The sequence below is a fragment of the Gobio gobio genome (genome assembly GCF_949357685.1).
Source record: "Gobio gobio genome assembly, chromosome: 5".
NCBI lineage: Eukaryota > Metazoa > Chordata > Actinopteri > Cypriniformes > Gobionidae > Gobio > Gobio gobio.
The window spans coordinates 26057913-26074679 of record NC_137101.1 but is presented as its reverse complement, the minus strand read 5'-3'; the positions used below and the strand labels follow the sequence as shown (position 1 = coordinate 26074679).

General features: G+C 36.2%; 2 protein-coding genes across 4 annotated transcripts in view; one reads left to right on the top strand and one right to left on the bottom strand.

The window, feature by feature from the left end:
- taf3 (TAF3 RNA polymerase II, TATA box binding protein (TBP)-associated facto) overlaps positions 1 to 16767 on the top strand; it is a 996662-nt gene that overhangs the window by 494031 nt on the left and 485864 nt on the right. The window lies entirely within an intron of this gene.
- Positions 245 to 16209, bottom strand: LOC307126593 (peroxisomal succinyl-coenzyme A thioesterase-like). Of its 3 annotated transcripts, none has more exons than XM_079817201.1 (12): positions 16061 to 16209; positions 15387 to 15488; positions 13138 to 13340; positions 12726 to 12825; positions 12129 to 12319; positions 5945 to 6108; positions 5649 to 5768; positions 5480 to 5562; positions 5115 to 5208; positions 4886 to 4966; positions 1425 to 1566; positions 245 to 1312 (listed from the first exon to the last, which is right to left on the bottom strand). In XM_079817201.1, the coding sequence occupies exons 2-12, from the start codon at positions 15401 to 15403 to the stop codon at positions 1182 to 1184; spliced, it is 1326 nt and encodes a 441-aa protein (XP_079673327.1). In that variant the 5' UTR covers positions 15404 to 15488; positions 16061 to 16209; the 3' UTR covers positions 245 to 1181. The 3 variants fall into 3 exon arrangements, with proteins under 3 accessions (XP_079673327.1, XP_079673328.1, XP_079673329.1); XM_079817202.1 differs by lacking the exon at positions 16061 to 16209 and adding an exon at positions 15643 to 15771; XM_079817203.1 differs by lacking the exon at positions 15387 to 15488 and having other exon boundaries at positions 16061 to 16176.

The window sequence follows — 16767 nt, the reverse complement described above, 5'->3', positions numbered from 1 at the left end:
AAACAGTTATGGAATGAACCCGCGTTTTTAAAACTTAGACTTTTAGGCTATGCTTTCCACACACTTTACAAAAAAAATCTTAAAACAGTGCTCCTATTTGGCGTGGTATGAATAAACAGTATCAGTCTCCTAAGCCTATAACAACAAAAAATCATCACCATCCAAACTCTCGGCTAAAATAGCGATGTTACTATAGGTAATGTCGTTACATTTAATGTAGTTACATTTTTATTTCAGTTTTTTTACTCTAAAAGTTAAAAAAAGAGGTAAAAAGTAAGCCAAATCTTTAAAAACAAAGCAAATTACATGGACAGTTTATACAATTAAAATAATTACCATTTCACATTGTACCACCGAAGCCAATATGTTACAACAATGACATTTCACATTTCTGAACTCTATGGCGAGGGGAAAAAAGACCTCACAACTGTAACGACTTCAAACCCAAAAACTACACTTTTTCAAACTTGTTAAATGAAAATGATTTTAATACAGCATATTTATTCATCCACAACTGATCTGTGAATGTAAAAACATAAGATTGGATATAGCAAAAACAGTTACAGAATCACTGAAATATTTTAAATTCTAAGGCTTCTAAATTCTTCTGTTTAAAATACTGAGTCATAATTATGTAATAATTATGATATTTTAAAAAAATAGAAATCATTCTTTATAATTAAAAGAAACAAAGAAAAGTTAAACAAAATTAAATTAGACCATTAAATCATCTAAACACCTGCTTAGAAAGAGGTACAAAATATCATAATTATGTAATAATTATGATATTTACTTTAGAAAATAGAAATCATTCTTTTTAATCAAAAGAAAGAAAGAAAGATAAACAAAATTAAATTAGACAATTAAAACATCTAAACTCCTGCTTAGAAAGTTTAGAGTGCCGAGAAATCTTGTCCAACAAATCCATTTACTTAGTGTTATCAAAACCATGCAATAATGCTATATTTATATACACCATTATTGCAATATTAATAATGCATTGTATAGTTTCTACTACAAATGTATTGCATAAAAAGTAATACTTGTTGTTCACTTTTATTTACGACAGATACCAAAGTAGTGAAATGTAACAAGTGCTGGCAATTATCAACAACATTATCATTGCAATTATAAGCATTTGAAATAAAGCTGCACTCATATCAATGTTGTTAGTAACCAAACTACAGTTTGGCCTTTACTGCAAAGTTTGAACTGAAGTAGAGGTGCTGCTCCAGAAATGCTAATATCTTATTCCATGCGTCCTCTTGTGCGCAAGCGTGCGGTTTGGTCTGTCCACCCCAAAGCATGACAACTGCAGCAACAATAACAAAAACTTACATTCAGATGTATATTCAAACACATTACACATTTTAAACGTTCTACATATGTTGATCTTATGTGAAAAATGCAAAGAGGTTGCTTACTTTTTTCTTTCATTTCTTGCAGCATGAAGTTTGTTGCTCGGAAGTGAGGCGTGTATGGAGGTTCAATCAGATGACCCGCATCAGGATATGTCAGGACTGTCAACAAGTGCCGATTTCCTGCTTTCTCCATCATCTTCTCCATCTGGGTATAAAAGATCCAAAACAAGGACCCCAATTCACATTAGACTATTTGAATCATAGTTGAGAACATTACGCCACAGTTAACTGATGTAACTTATTTAAAGGGACAGTTCACCCAAATATGAAAATTCTGTCATGTTGCTTTTTATGGTGACTGGTGTTTTCAAGCTTTCAAACAGGCCAAATATAAGTATTGCTAAAAATCTTGATATCCGTCCACATTCACACAAGAGTTCATGAAAGAAATAGTGTGAACAAATCATTCTTTTAAGTCGGTTCTTAGTGAATCAGTTGATCCAGTTCACAAAAGCGGTCACAATGAACTCATTGATTCAATGATCCACTCACAGCAGTTAACAGCTCAGATGAAGAATATCAGTGAATCACAGCATAAATTTAGTTTTGTTCCTCATACAAAACATTCATATGACTTAAGATTTGGACTATAAATGCATAAAGTGACTATAAAGTCATATGGGCTACTTTTATGCTTTGTTTTTGAAATCTCAATCCCCCATTCATTGTAAATGTATGGAAAAGCATGGAAGCCACAAGGAGAAAAAAAATGCAAGCGTCTTAGTGGCTTCCTGAGTCTATTTCCTCCCAAAATGGTATTCTCTGTAAATGCTGTTTCTCTGTTTTTTGTTGTTGTTTTTTTACAGACTTACAAATCACTACATAAACACATATTTAGCATTAGATGTCATGTAGATACTGATAGTGGCACATGTTTGGTTGAGGTAGATAACACATGCTAAAGGGACAGTTTACTGAAAAATGAAAATTCTGTCATCATATTATCACCCTTATGTCCTTCCAATCCTGTATGACTTACTTTATTCTGTAGAACACAAAGAAGATATTTGAGAAATGTTTCAGCCTTTTATGTTTGTTCATTCAATGGAAGTCAATGGTAACCATATATAAATATAATATATATATTGGATGTAATATACAACCCCAAATCAGAAAAAGTTGGGACAGTATGGAAAACGCAAATAAAAAGCAAAAGTGATTTCTAAATTTACTTTGACTTGTATTTCATTGCTGACAATATGAACACAAAATATTTCATGTTTTGTCTGGTCAACTTCATGTCATTTGTAAATATGCATCCTTTCCTGTCATTCAGACCTGCAACACATTTCAAAAAAAGTTGGGACAGGAGCAATTTAGGGCTAGTAATGAGGTAAAATGGTTAAATAATGATGTGATTTGAAACAGGTGATGTCAACAGGTGATTGTTATTATGATTTGGTACAAAAGCAGCATCCAAGAAAGGTCTAATCCTTTAGGAGCAAAGATGGGCCGAGGATCGCCAGTTTGCCAACAAATACGTGAGAAAATTATTGAAATGTTTAAAAACAATATTCCTCAAAGAAAGATAGGAAGAGATTTGGATATTTCACATTCAACAGTGCATAACATAATTAAAAGATTCAAGGAATCTGGAGGAATTTCAGTGCGTAAAGGAAAAGGGCGCAAGCCTAAGCTGAACAACCGTGATCTCCGATCCCTCAGGCGGCACTGCATCAAGAATCGTCATTCATCTATAAGCGATATCACCACATGGGCTCAGGACTACTCTGGCAAACCTTTGTCGAGTACCACAATACGTAGTTACATCCACAAATGCCAGTTAAAACTGTACTGTGCCAAAAGGAAGCCCTATGTTAACAGTGTCCAGAAGTGCCATCGACTTCTCTGGGCTCGGAGGTATCTGGGATGGACCATTACACAGTGGAAACGTGTACTGTGGTCAGATGAATCAGTATTTAAGGTATTTTTTGGAAGGAATGGACGCCATGTGCTCCGGACCAAAGAAGAAAAGGATCATCCAGACTGTTACCAGCAACAAGTCCAAAAGCCAGGGTCTGTTATGGTATGGGGTTGTGTCAGTGCCCTTGGCAAAGGTAACTTGCACTTCTGTGAAGGCACCATTAATGCTGAAAAGTACATAGAGATTTTGGAGCATAATATGCTGCCTTCAAGAAGACATCTTTTCCAGGGACGTCCATGCTTATTTCAACAAGACAATGCAAAACCACATTCTGCACACATTACAAAGTCCTGGCTGCTGAGGAAGAGGGTACGGGTACTTGACTGGCCTGCCTGCAGCCCCGACCTGTCTCCAATAGAGAATGTGTGGCGTATTTTGAAGCGCAAAATGCGACAACGAAGACCCCGTACTGTTGCCCACCTCAAGACTTGTTTGCAGGAAGAATGGGACAAAATTACACCTGAAACACTTCATCACTTGGTGTCTTCAGTCCCTAAACGTCTTTTAAGTGTTGTGAAAAGGAATGGCAACATTACAAAGTGGTAAATGCTTTACTGTCCCAACTTTTTTTTTAAATGTGTTGCAGGTCTGAATGACAGGAAAGGATGCATATTTACAAATGACATGAAGTTGACCAGACAAAACATGAAATATTTTGTGTTCATATTGTCTGCAATGAAATACAAGTCAAAGTAAATTTAGAAATCACTTCTTTTTTTTTCTTTCTTTTTTTTTCATACTGTCCCAACTTTTTCTGATTTGGGGTTGTATATGGTATTACCCACCTGTTTACGTACACTTAAGCCATAACTGACTGTGTTCATCCAAGATACTCCACATAATGGACATTTTGACATCTGTGTGCACGTGTATTTGACTATTCAGGCGCAAGGGGAACTGATCCCGCGTACGACAGAGATCCCGCCTTCACTAACAGCAAGTTAATCGATAAAGAATTGTAATTGAATTGTATTTTGTGATACGACGGTCTTGGCATTTAATTTGGCTGTAGGCCAAATATATATATAAATATATATATTGAAGCGGCAGTGGATTTTAGAATCCGTACCCTTCAGTATATATATATATATATATTTGTGTGCATATATTTCAATTTACCATTTTAATTCTTTTTTTATTAGTTTTAGTAATTTTAGTACTTCAACTTATTTTATTTCAGTTAGTAGTCAAGGCAACATTAATAACTTTTTTTTTTTTAATCTAATATTTACATTTTATTTTATTTAATCTTTATTTCTATTAACAAAAATATATTTAAAAAAAAGTCATATATAGTTACTAATACGGTTTAATATTTAGTAAATAATAATTTTTGTACATTTTTAGTAATCAATAACAACACTATTATACAGAAACAATCAATCAAGGAGAAAAACAATGACAAGAATTTTTAAGAGTTTTTGACAATTCCTTTACTATTGTCTTATTGTCTGTTGCTAATATTGTCGTACATTAGCTGTACTTTTGTAATGTTTAATAATATGTTCAGTTTGGACAAAATTAAATATATATGACTCACATCTGCAGCAGATTCAACAGAAGCCCAGTTCTGATCATCACCACCATTCACCAACAGAAGAGGACACTTTATTCTCCCAACCTTTGTGGATTAAAAAAAAAAAAAAAAAACGAGAACTGATATTACAAATAATAATAATATTCATTATTATTATTATTATTATTATTATTATTATTATTATATGCTAACAAACTATATATGACCAAAGCATTGTCAAAGTCATACTCACATCCACCTTGAGAGCCGGGTCTGAGGGAATCGGCAAGATGATGTCTCTCTGTATTACCTGGTTCTCCTCATTCATACGTACCTTATCCATATGCCTGCAATGAACAGTATTTGTTACTGAAACATCAAATTCTATTTCCAAAATTGTAGAATGTCATATGAGTGTCATTAATAGTGTGCAGAGAAGTTATAATGTGTTTGTATTTCAATTAGCTCCCTACTGCATTGGTCAAGAAGTCCCTTGCCAGTTCCTGACTGTTTTATACACAATGTAAATATATGGAGAGAAATAAAGAATATATTACTACTATTGCTATTACTACTTTTGATGAGGCTCAGTCAGGTTATGAATTTATGTCCACTCACTTTTTTATCTCCTCAAAGACTTCAAAAAGAGATTTATCAACAGGAACCACATGACTTCCACTGATACACACACAGCACTGGGGCTACAAGACAGTAAAATGATATTAAATATTAAAAAGCTGCATTTAAAATGTAGATAACAGCACATGTGTATGAAGGTCAAGCGAACCTTGATGATTTTTGAGTAGGCTGCCATACTGAGTGTGACAGCACTTCCAAAAGACAGCCCAAGCATTGCCAAATTGTCCTTCTGTACCTTCGGATGATTTTGTAAAATCTGGTATGCTTTCTACAGGAACAATGTATATACAAAGTAAGTGAGTGCGCGTGTAACAAATTAAATGACAAAGGTTGTATAAATTGTATATATTGTATCAATTGTATAAAGGTTGACAATTGAAGATCACCAAGAATGTCATGTCAAATTTGGTCCACATTAAGAGACTGTCAAAAGTTCTGAATTACCTCAAAGTATGACACATCAACATCAATTGTTCTCAGCTCTTCTGGAGCGAGGTACTCAAGTGCCATGGATGCAAAGCCATGAGATGCAAGCAGAGCAGAACGATATTCGACCAAACCACCACCTCCTCCCCACAGGTCCAGCACTCCTGGGTACGGCCCAGGGCCTAAAAAAACACAGCAAGCAATTTAATTTAAAGTTGACATTTAACAAAAGTAGTGACAGATATTTTCTTCCATATTGTGATGTGCATCCCGAGAGAAAATGTAGGGCGGGGATTTGCTTCTATACATTAGTTGTTATTTGGATGGAGGCAGATCTGAATACGTGCAGTCGGGTATAAGAAAGGGGCTGGGTTTAAGGGGACTAAAAGATTAGTGAAGTCTGGCATACGTCACCATTTCACTGGAATATCAAGTCATGATATTTTAATTATGAGGTAAAAAAAAAAAAAGAACGCAATAATACCGTTGAAAGATTTACAATAAGATCAATAAAATACATTTAAATAATAGATATGGAAAATTTGGTGCAACTATCAAGTAAAATGTAATGCAAGTTTTCCTTACACCTCGAGTGCACACATCTTAATTTTTTTTTTCAAAAACTGTATAAGGTAAAATAGTATTTATAAATGTAATAGATACTAATATATTAATTCACATGACATTTTACAGCCTGAACTATCATCATCATCATAAAAATTGTAAAATCACCTCATATTTTAAAAGACATATTGACCTTGACACACAATCATGAGGGTCTGCAGGGGTCATCTCTATGATAGTAATGTGTGGTTGCTAGCCGCGCATGAAGAGGAATACGGTGGAATACAAAAAAAATTCCTTTATTAAAGGTCCCATGGCATGAAATTTTTATTTTATGAGGTTTTTCAACATTAATATGAGTTCCCCTAGCCTGAATATTGTCCCCAAGTGGATAGAAATGTTGATCGGTGTAAACCCGAGTTCTGGCTGTCTCTCTCTGCCTTTGAGAAAATGACAGGCCAGACGAGCCAATCCTGAAGTCTCCTGGTTTGACGTCCAAGCAGGAACGGTTTCCTCCCTTTCCTCCGCCCAGAGAATCTGGCACGCCCATGCAAACGCGAGAGAGATCATTCCTTGTGAACGAGTGAATGCTGGCAGTTTCTCAGTGTTTGGATGTAGAAATGAAAACAGAAGTCTTTTTTCAGTTCCTTCTGATCTGTGATCAGTGATTTATTATGTGTAGCTAATTATTTATTATTCGTGCACACACTGCGGCTTCTTTCTCTCTCGACAGAACGGTGTTTTCGTGTTTTCTATCTTGTGAGTCAGTGTTTTTGTACGTCCTCGTCGCGTCTATCTGTTCTAAAATGTGCATACAGTCGTTTCTGCTCAACATAGAGAGCCACATCTTTACAGATAAACCTCACACACGCCGAAGCTCCGGTGGGCCATCAACATCCCCGACCCCCAGTACTGCATCTGGCCCACAGCGGAGGCGCCTTACGCGGCGCGAGATTAAGCAGAAGGGGGGTAAGCGTGAGCGTATCCGGCTAGGCTAGGCTAGCCAGCTTTCCCCAAATAAACTGGATTACATTCGATTACTGCTGTTGTGTCTTTGTTTGCGCTGTGTACTCAATGCGCGTCACTGAGGCTTTTCATATGATAGGAACATGTCTAAAAATAATGCTATTATCAACACTTACTCGTAACTCGTTCATCTCGACAGCTGTAATGGTACTTTCCATGTGTTACAAAGTTAGTAATAATGATGAAGACGGACTTGACGTGACTGGGACTCGTGTTTATTCAGAACTCTCAGATACAAACACAATAAACTCGCGCTGACAGACAGCGCTCTCATAACTCATTAGTTACTATAAATAACTTTGTTAGCAATCGCTCTGTCTCCGTGATGTCCGTGAACGAATCATTCTATTGAACCGGTTCTTTTTAGAGAACCGAATCAGTTCACCAAATCGGACTGAATCGTTCTAAACTGTTCGTGTCTCCAGTCAGCGCTGATCCATAATTTACTAAAGTTACTAACTTTCTGACATGAGTGACAGTCCCTCCGACTAGAAATAAACTAATAACCCGAAGTATATGCTGTAACTACAACAGCACTGAACTGAGACTGACAGAACTGATGTGAAGTGAACTCAGGTCCATCCGTCTCTCTGGCAGCAGCTCATGCCTGCTCGTGCCTCGTAGACCTTGTTAAACCACGCCCCCTCCGCTCATTTAAAATGCAAAGATGTCAGCCAATCACAACAGTGGGCGTTTTTACTGAAGTCTCACAGCAGACACGCCTCTTGAAGCAGGGCATTCAGCCACAGGGCAAACAGCAGTATAGAAAAAATGCCTTTTATTTCTAAATTATGACATTTTATGATGTAAAAATCATACTAACAATATAAGTACACCTCAGGAAACATTATAAAATAATAGAAAAATGCCATGCCATGGGACCTTTAAAGCTACAGTCCATAAGTTTTGTCTCTTTGTCGCCATCTCTGTTTGAAACCTACAATTGCAGTTAGTTGCAGAGTTATCTTTACTTAGGTTGTTTATTGGCCCGGCTCCTCAGCGTGGATTAATCCAATGTTTTGATGAGTATGTGTGGCTGTCATTCTTTCACCACACAGTAAATAAGAATTTTCTGAAAATGTAATCAGAACAAGTAACATGTCTGCCACTTTTGTTCCGACCAACTGAGAAAAAAATCATTACAATAAATCACGCTACCAACGCAGGGTTTTTCCTGCATTGAAAATTTTTGGGCGGCCGCCAAGACAAATTTTTGGCCCGCCAAAGCCTTATTTGATGAGTTATTGTGATTTATGAGTGTAGAATAGATGACTTTTGCACTTGTGATACGGCCGTGTTAACTGTGACAGAGAACGAGCAGAGAGCTCCTCCCCCGCGCGCGCGCACTCTCTCTGTCTGTCGATGTCTTCTCATATTTCACATATTGGCTCATATTTCACATATTAATCCAAATCAAAAGGTCGGAAGACCGAATACATGTTGGACGTGCCGCATTCGGACAATTGTTTCCTTGAATTCCCGCTGGGTGTGAACTGCGCTCAAAAACATCGACTCTTCTCTGACCAGCTGACATAAAGCATACTTTCAATAAACGGGAAAACATTATATTCAGTTATGAAGTGTATTCTGTATTGACAAATCTTTTGCGATGTTCTAACAGACGGGATTCACACACAACGCGTCTGCTAATGTCCGATTCGCGAACCAAAGACTCCTTTGAATCGAATCATTTTAGCGACTGGTTAGAACAACTGATCCGTCCAACACTGAACGAACAAATCAGTTTATTCATTTACTGAGAACACATCTGAGATGAGAACACAAGTGTGCTTACCCAATTTAGCAAGAGTGGATAGTAAGAATTAGTTTAATCATCCACAGTCATTCAGCTTATTTATGTTGACAATGTGTAGTGAAATATAATTTAGTGTAGACTGGAGTGAGACCAGAACAAAGTTGTTAGCTAGCTGATAATTTTACAAAATTGTATATGGTAGAAAATTAGGCTATTTGTTAATTTTTTAATGCTACTTTTTAATATTGATATGATTATACCAAAACAATTATCAGTAAATATTGTAAAAAATGAGGATCAAAAGAAACAAACATCAAGGTAGAGATCATACATAATATCAGATGTCAAAATAAGATAAGCAAAAATTACAAATGGTTTCTTTTCATTTATTTTAAATTTATTGTCAGTATTGCGCTCACAGATCACGTAGGTAGAGTACTTTTATACTGTGTGTGTGGATGACCGTGTCTGTCAGACACCACCGAAGACCATTTTTGACCCAGGAAAAACCCTGCAACGGTGATTGAATCTAACTTGAATCGTTTAGCTCATATCCCACCAAAGTCCAAACTGTGCAAATTATTATATTAGTTATACTTTGTTCTCAAATTGCTAATGTTAACAACATCAGCATTGCGTGACTACGTGTATTTAGTGTGTATTAGCGTTACCCGAAGATTTCAATTTCTGTACAGTCTAATCTTTTGCTTTTGACTATGGGTGAATCTCCAGTTGTCACTGATGATTATCATTTGGACCTTTCTGGATTAAAATCGTCCATCAAAATGATACATTTAATTACAGCTGCAGTGAAAAAAGGCTATAAATGATCCGCCTCCTGCAGTATCCTCACATGATATAGCCTACTAGCCGGACTCCTTCTTTATGTATACAAACGTGACGTAATGACGCAAAGACGAACGCGCCATGCTCGAATTTCCCATGGAAAGCTACCAGTACCACTCAATTATAACGCATTATTACAAGCTTACCTTTGTAAATCGGGCTAAGGTAAAGAGATAGTTTTGATCACTGGCTGGTTATGTACTTGCTCAAAATTTGATTTTGGATTATTTTTAACCAAAAAAAGTTACGAACTTCAGCTTTAACAAAACAGAAACACACATGAGATCGCTGGAGAAACAGTAGGAATGCTAACCACTAGGGCTGCAACTAATGATTATTTTGATAATTGTTTAATCTGTAGATAATTTTTTGATTAATCAGATGAAAAAAAAAAATTAGACATTAAAATTTCATTTTAATCCATTATTTTAAACAATGTTATTTCACATCCTTCCCAATGCTGTCCTTCAAAAAAATTTGTAATATAAAGCCTATGAAAACAAATATAGTAAATGTATTTATGTAGGCTATGCTGTACATCATAAGCAAAAAAGTGTTAAAAAAACAAAGATTACATTTTAAACCTAAAATCAACTGATTTCTTACAATTTTAAAGCAGAAATTAAAATGACTAAATTGAAAAGGATAATAAAACAAAAGCACAAAATGTTAACTTGTACGAGGTATTAAGAACCCACACATTCACTCGTCTGAACATAGTAATTATTTACATTAATGGGCTATTCCAACAATAGTGCCGTTACTGTTTCTGCTCTCATAAATAGGATTACATATATATTTGTAAACATACACTTTATTTCTAACAAAAATATTTTCGCAAAATGTGTATTTTAGTCAGAATTATTGCACAATTATTGCACTTCTACTGTGCTCCGTCTGTTTGACAAGCATGCGAATCATTGAAGTTTAACAAGACGCTTGATGTCAGAATGTGCAAAATGGAAATACTCGCAGGACTTTCTAATATGATTTACAGATAAGGATATAACCATCAAATATATGTTATGTGCTGAGGAAAACATGTCAAAGGCATTAAACAGCACACACATCTGTCAAAGCACGACAGGGCAAGATGCGGTAATGGCTTATGCTTTTGTTTGATGTGCTTATAATTATTAAGCTAGTATGTTTCGGACATCTAGGAACATATACTTTTCCCAAAGCAGCTCACTCTGTGTCCTTCGCTATTTTCCATATGCATTTTGTCCATAGAAATGGGTCATTCACTACTGTAAAGCGACGTGACTGGTGACGTGACTGGGCATAACGCACAGACGTGACTATAATCAAAATTCATTGGCGATTATTTTCATTGTCAATCATCTTTTCAATCATTTAATCGATTAGTTGTTGCAGCTCTACTTAACCACTGTAAATGCATACATGACAATCAATGAACACAACTGCAATCAAAGGGCTTTGAATACATAGGGGAAAAAAACGGAACTAAACAAGACACAGATGAACATAATGGCCAACCACAGAAACAAACAAGGACATAATCAGAAACCAAGGAAACCGAAGCTAAACAGAGTGGGGGAACAGGAACTAAACAGAATATAAAAATAAGAGTCCACATTACAGAACGTAAACCTGACAATTCCATTTTCTGCTTTTTTCTGTATATTTGTTTCACCACATAATATTGTTGGCTGTGCCACATGATTTTGATTTGGCAGACACATTTTTTTCAAATACTAAATAAGTGCAGTTGTTTTATCTTTTTCTTTTCTAAGAAATAATAATAAAAGATTATGCCAAACCGATTTGTTTTATTTTCAAGAACTTTATTCTTTTAATAAGGATTTTTTTCTTTATATCAGGGCATTTGCATCACCCAAATAAAAAATAAAAATTTTTACGACTTTGTCCCCCGAAATTATATGTTAAATCAGAAATTATCAAAACTTGGTATCATAGAAAATGTGTATTCAAATCACTGAATGTGTGAATTGTATTTTTAATGCATTATGAACATTTTGTGTTTACCTGGTGGAAGAAATAAAGTTCCTCGTACTCCTTTCTCCCTGACGTTCACCCTCTGCACACCTGGTGCAACGTACCAGCGTTCTGTGGCACTAGTTGCCAGGGGTGTTGTCTCGCTGAATCCTTGCGATAGATGCCCACTGTATACTGAAACGTGAATTACCATTGGTGTAAGAACATTTGTCTTACGCAACCTTGAATGAAAAAGACCGGAAGGAAAGATTAATAGAGTGATGACGTTCAATAAGACTTACATCCTACAATTTTCGATTCACGCAAAAATGGGAATTTAAACTTTGTGAGAGAAACAGCAATAAACACACCATGAGATTTTGCTAGTCTAAGTCAAATATGTCCTTGCTGCAGCCTGTATCGCAATGATGTACTCGATTAAATCCAATACGTACTAGTGAACTCGTGATTTTTCACCAAACCAGGTTATGGTTAGGGTGTAGGGTAGGATTAGGGGTTAGTATTTGTTTTAGCATTGTGTAGGAAATCAGCACAGTGATTGACATCAGTGATGGCGGAATTTGCACTGCACTGCTTTGAAAAAATAAATAATAAATTCTGCGGTGAGAACAGTTTCATCTTAGTTACCTGAGTCCAGATCGACTTCCTGGTATGGGCTTCATGCTCCATAGCAACCCCATCTGTTCTGTGCCTTTATAGGTGCCTCCCAAACTTTCATCTTTTGCCACTACATTTCAACAGGATATATACACATTATGTCATTCATGCACACTGCAACAATGTTTTATTTTATTATTTTCTAGATAATTTTACTCTGCAAATAGATACGTTTGTGAATTCCGTGATAGTATATTTTTATGCCCAGCTGGAAAGTCCAGCTTCATATGGTCTCAAGTTGGTCGAAGCAGGTTATTTATCATTGTCCAAGGTAGTTTAGGTAGTTATCTGGCCAGGCTTTTGTATGGTGGTGTATGTTGGTAAGGACTCTTTTTACTGTGGTACCTTTTCTAAGGGTCATGCATTAGACTGTACCACGCACCTGTAACTGTTCCGTGTTCATCACTGATGTAGTGTCCAAACGCCTCCCAGAAGTCCTTGTCTTCTGACTGATGTAGACAGTATATCGTCACCTCTTGATTTGGCAGTAAATTCACTATGACAATCTGAAACTTTTCGTCCACCAGCCCTCGACTGGGCTGCACAGTCAGCAGAGGACATGTCCCCTTCTCAGTGCTCACAGTCCTATACAGAATGAAATGAGAGATTGAAAAGTGTCTGAACAATGTCATGTATTCTCTAATAAGTTGCATTGTTGTGCAGAATAGAACAGAATGATCTTTAATGTCATTATACACAGGTACAATGAAACTCTATTTGGCTTCTGTAATTAAATAAATAAATAAAAATAAGAGTAATACTCATAATTATTAAATAAATATCAATAAAATAAGTAAAAACAGTACAAAAACCATCTGTTTCTTCTCACTGCACTGTGAAAGAGGTGTAATGGAAGGCACAGCTCTCGCACAGAAGCCTGTCAGTCTGTTAGTTCTGAATTTTAATGTTCTGAACCGTTTTGATGTCCTGAACCGGGCAGAAATTCAAAGATGGAGTAGCCATACACTTCCACTGACATATTGGTTTAAATTAGTGGTCAACAAGGAATTTCTGAATGATTGATATATAAAGTGGAGTTTGCATGTTCTCCCTGTGACTGCGTTAGTTTCCTCCGGGTGCTCCAGTTTCCCCCAGAATCCAAAGGCACGCTGGTTAGGTGATTTGGAGAGTTAAAATTGCCTGTAGATATTTGAGTGAGTGTGTGAGAGCCCTGTGTTGGACTGGCCACCTGTCCAGGGTGCTTTCCCATGCCTTCGGCCTAGGATATTGGGATAGGCTCCAGCCCTATGTCCCTTCAGAGGTATTGAAAAGATCTGACTCACAAAACATTTATAAATTGGGCATCGCTATCAGAAGATTGCCACGTAGAGCTACAGTGGATGATACGATTTTCAGCAAATAATGTTGTTTCGCGAATTTTTTTTTATTGTTCTTTACACAATATGGCTTCCGAAAACTTGAGCTGCGTCCGAAATCGAATGCTTCTCTACTATATAGTATATGAAAAACAGTACGCCAACAGAGTAGTATGTCCGAAAACAAACAAAAAAGTTAAAAAAAAAGAAGATGAAAAGTCCCCGGATGACCTACTACTTCCGGCAAGAATCTGAAGTGTGCATTCGATGGACACTTTACTGTCCCATGAGGCCACGGGAGAGAATTTATGAATGACACATGAGGTAGGTCACATGATAATGACAACATGGCGGATGTAGTACGTCTGGATTACATTCATACTGCACACATTCATATATAGAACGTACTTTTTTTAACAGTTGCGAAGTACATTCAAATTCAAATGTAGTACCTACTCAGAGTATGCAATTTCGGACCAGCACGATCGGCATCACTTTTGTGATAGCTCTTCAGCTCTTTTTGAAGTTTAACATATTCATTCCCCATTTATTATCATGGAAAGGAAAAATCAAATCTATCACTTCATTCCAAAAAATAAAAATTGTAATAATGTTCAAATAAATTACATACATTTTGGTAGCTGTGGTCTGGTAAGCGCTTGTGAAATCAACCCCACCATGGTAACTATTCCCACAGCAACATTGCATATGCCATTGGCTGTTTTTAAAGGGATAGTTCACCCGAAAATGAAAATTACCCCATGATTTACTCACCCTAGAGCCATCATTCTTCTTTCAGACGAATACAATCAGAGTTATAATAAAAAAACATCCTGGCTCTTCCAAGCTTTATAATGGCAGCGAATGGAAAGCCAAAATTTTAATCTTAAAAAAGTGCATCCATCCATAATAAAAGTAATTCTTATTCACCCCCCCCCACCCCCACCTTCAAACGCATCACTTCAGAATGACTTTATTAACCCCCCTGAGCCGTGTGGATTACTTTTATAATGGATGGATACACTTTTATGAGCTTAAAATTTTGGGCAGCCGTTCACTGCCATTATAAAGCTTGGAAAAGTCAGGATATTTTTTAATATAACTGTCATATACACCTAGGATGGCTTAGGGCGAGTTAATCATGGGGTAATTTAAATTTTTGGGTGAACTATATCCCTTCAATAAACTGTGGTTACCATATTAGCCACAACTGTCTTTGAAAAAAATAAATGTAATAATTTTCAAAAAGGAGGTACCACGTTAATTTATGATTTTGCATTCGTTTATGGTTTTGACTTTAGAAATGTCTCTGTACCTAACAGGTGCCAACATGATGCAGTCCGATACGATACGATCAGATCAGGCGTTTCTTGATGATGGGGTTCAGATGATCACAACAGCGCAAGAACAGAAATGTCTGAAATAAACAGAAACAACAACAACCGATGATAGATCGCAGCGATCTTCACTTCCCGAAAACTTCACAACGTTACCACAATGGAAAACCACAGTTTAAACCATCAAACTTTTGGCAGGCGACATGTTCTCGGTGATGTTTATGCTAGACCCACCCGGAAGGAAGGAAGAGGAAGACTCGTGTTTTAATCCAAACTATTCAAATCTTATTTGGAATATATATGCTATATTTATCAGAATGTCGTAATCCCTGGCTGAGTGAGTGCAGCTCACGGGCTAATGTTGATGACGAAATGTTACCAACCTTTGACACAAATGTTTCTGCGCGTACAGCAGCAAAGGTCGTTCATAACTCTTTTAGAGACCATACATTTTCTACTGAATTACTTTTTACTTAGATCAATTCTAAAATCGTAATTTAGCATATCGAAGGGGGGAGACTATCCCCATAACCGCAACAAAAGCTCCACCGCCAAATTGAGGCAATAAAGAAAACACGTCTATAACATATGGGAACGTATGGAATAATCTGCACATTATTTAAATGACAACATGAAACGACTAGTTCCATACCACAAGGATGCCATTCCACTCCACGTGTATTCCTAGTTTATATTTCCGTCCAGTGTCGCGAAGCATCAGGCAACTGCACCCGGGATGCCAGATTGGGCAGAGAACCGCTACACTGCGCTGTGCAGTGCAGATGGACACCTTTTTGTTTTGAGAAGACTTGGGTGGCTTTAAAAAATGTAATGAAGTATACAATTTATTGTTTAAATGAATATTTTGTGTTTGATACAAATTAAGCTCAAATTGACCTTTATTTAAAAAAAAAAAATAAAAAAAAATAATCTGGGTTAAAGTTGCACTTTTTTTTTTTTACACTTTTTTTTTAATTAAAGAAGAGGAGTTTAATCCTTTGTAAATGTCCATAGTTCTTATTGCTTAGCGGTTTGAGAGTCCTTGTAAAGTTTCGAAATAAATCTTGTCAGCCTTGAAATGGGTGATATTGGGAATCCTATCAGACCATTTACATTTGTGTAGAACTTACCAAGTTATTTTCTAAGATTTATATAGGCTATCATTTTTGTCATAATAAAAAATAGCATCTCTTTTCTCTGTTAGTTTTGGTTCCACTTAACATATTAAATAAATATTCTACATCAATCCAAAAGAATTTAACATACATAGGCTACATTAGGCCTACATTATAAAAAAAGATGCAAAATAGCTTCAGTATCCATTTTTACAAAATACACAACACCAACAATCTTTTTAAA

Excerpts from the sequence above, each read along its gene's own strand:
- LOC307126593 (XM_079817201.1), bottom strand. Across the intron at positions 5,209-5,479 it reads GTCTTTGAGGAGATAAAAAA|GCATATGGATAAGGTACGTA; the intron begins GTGAGTGGACAT and ends TGTTCATTGCAG. Across the intron at positions 1,313-1,424 it reads GCAAGAAATGAAAGAAAAAA|TTGTCATGCTTTGGGGTGGA; the intron begins GTAAGCAACCTC and ends TTGTTGCTGCAG.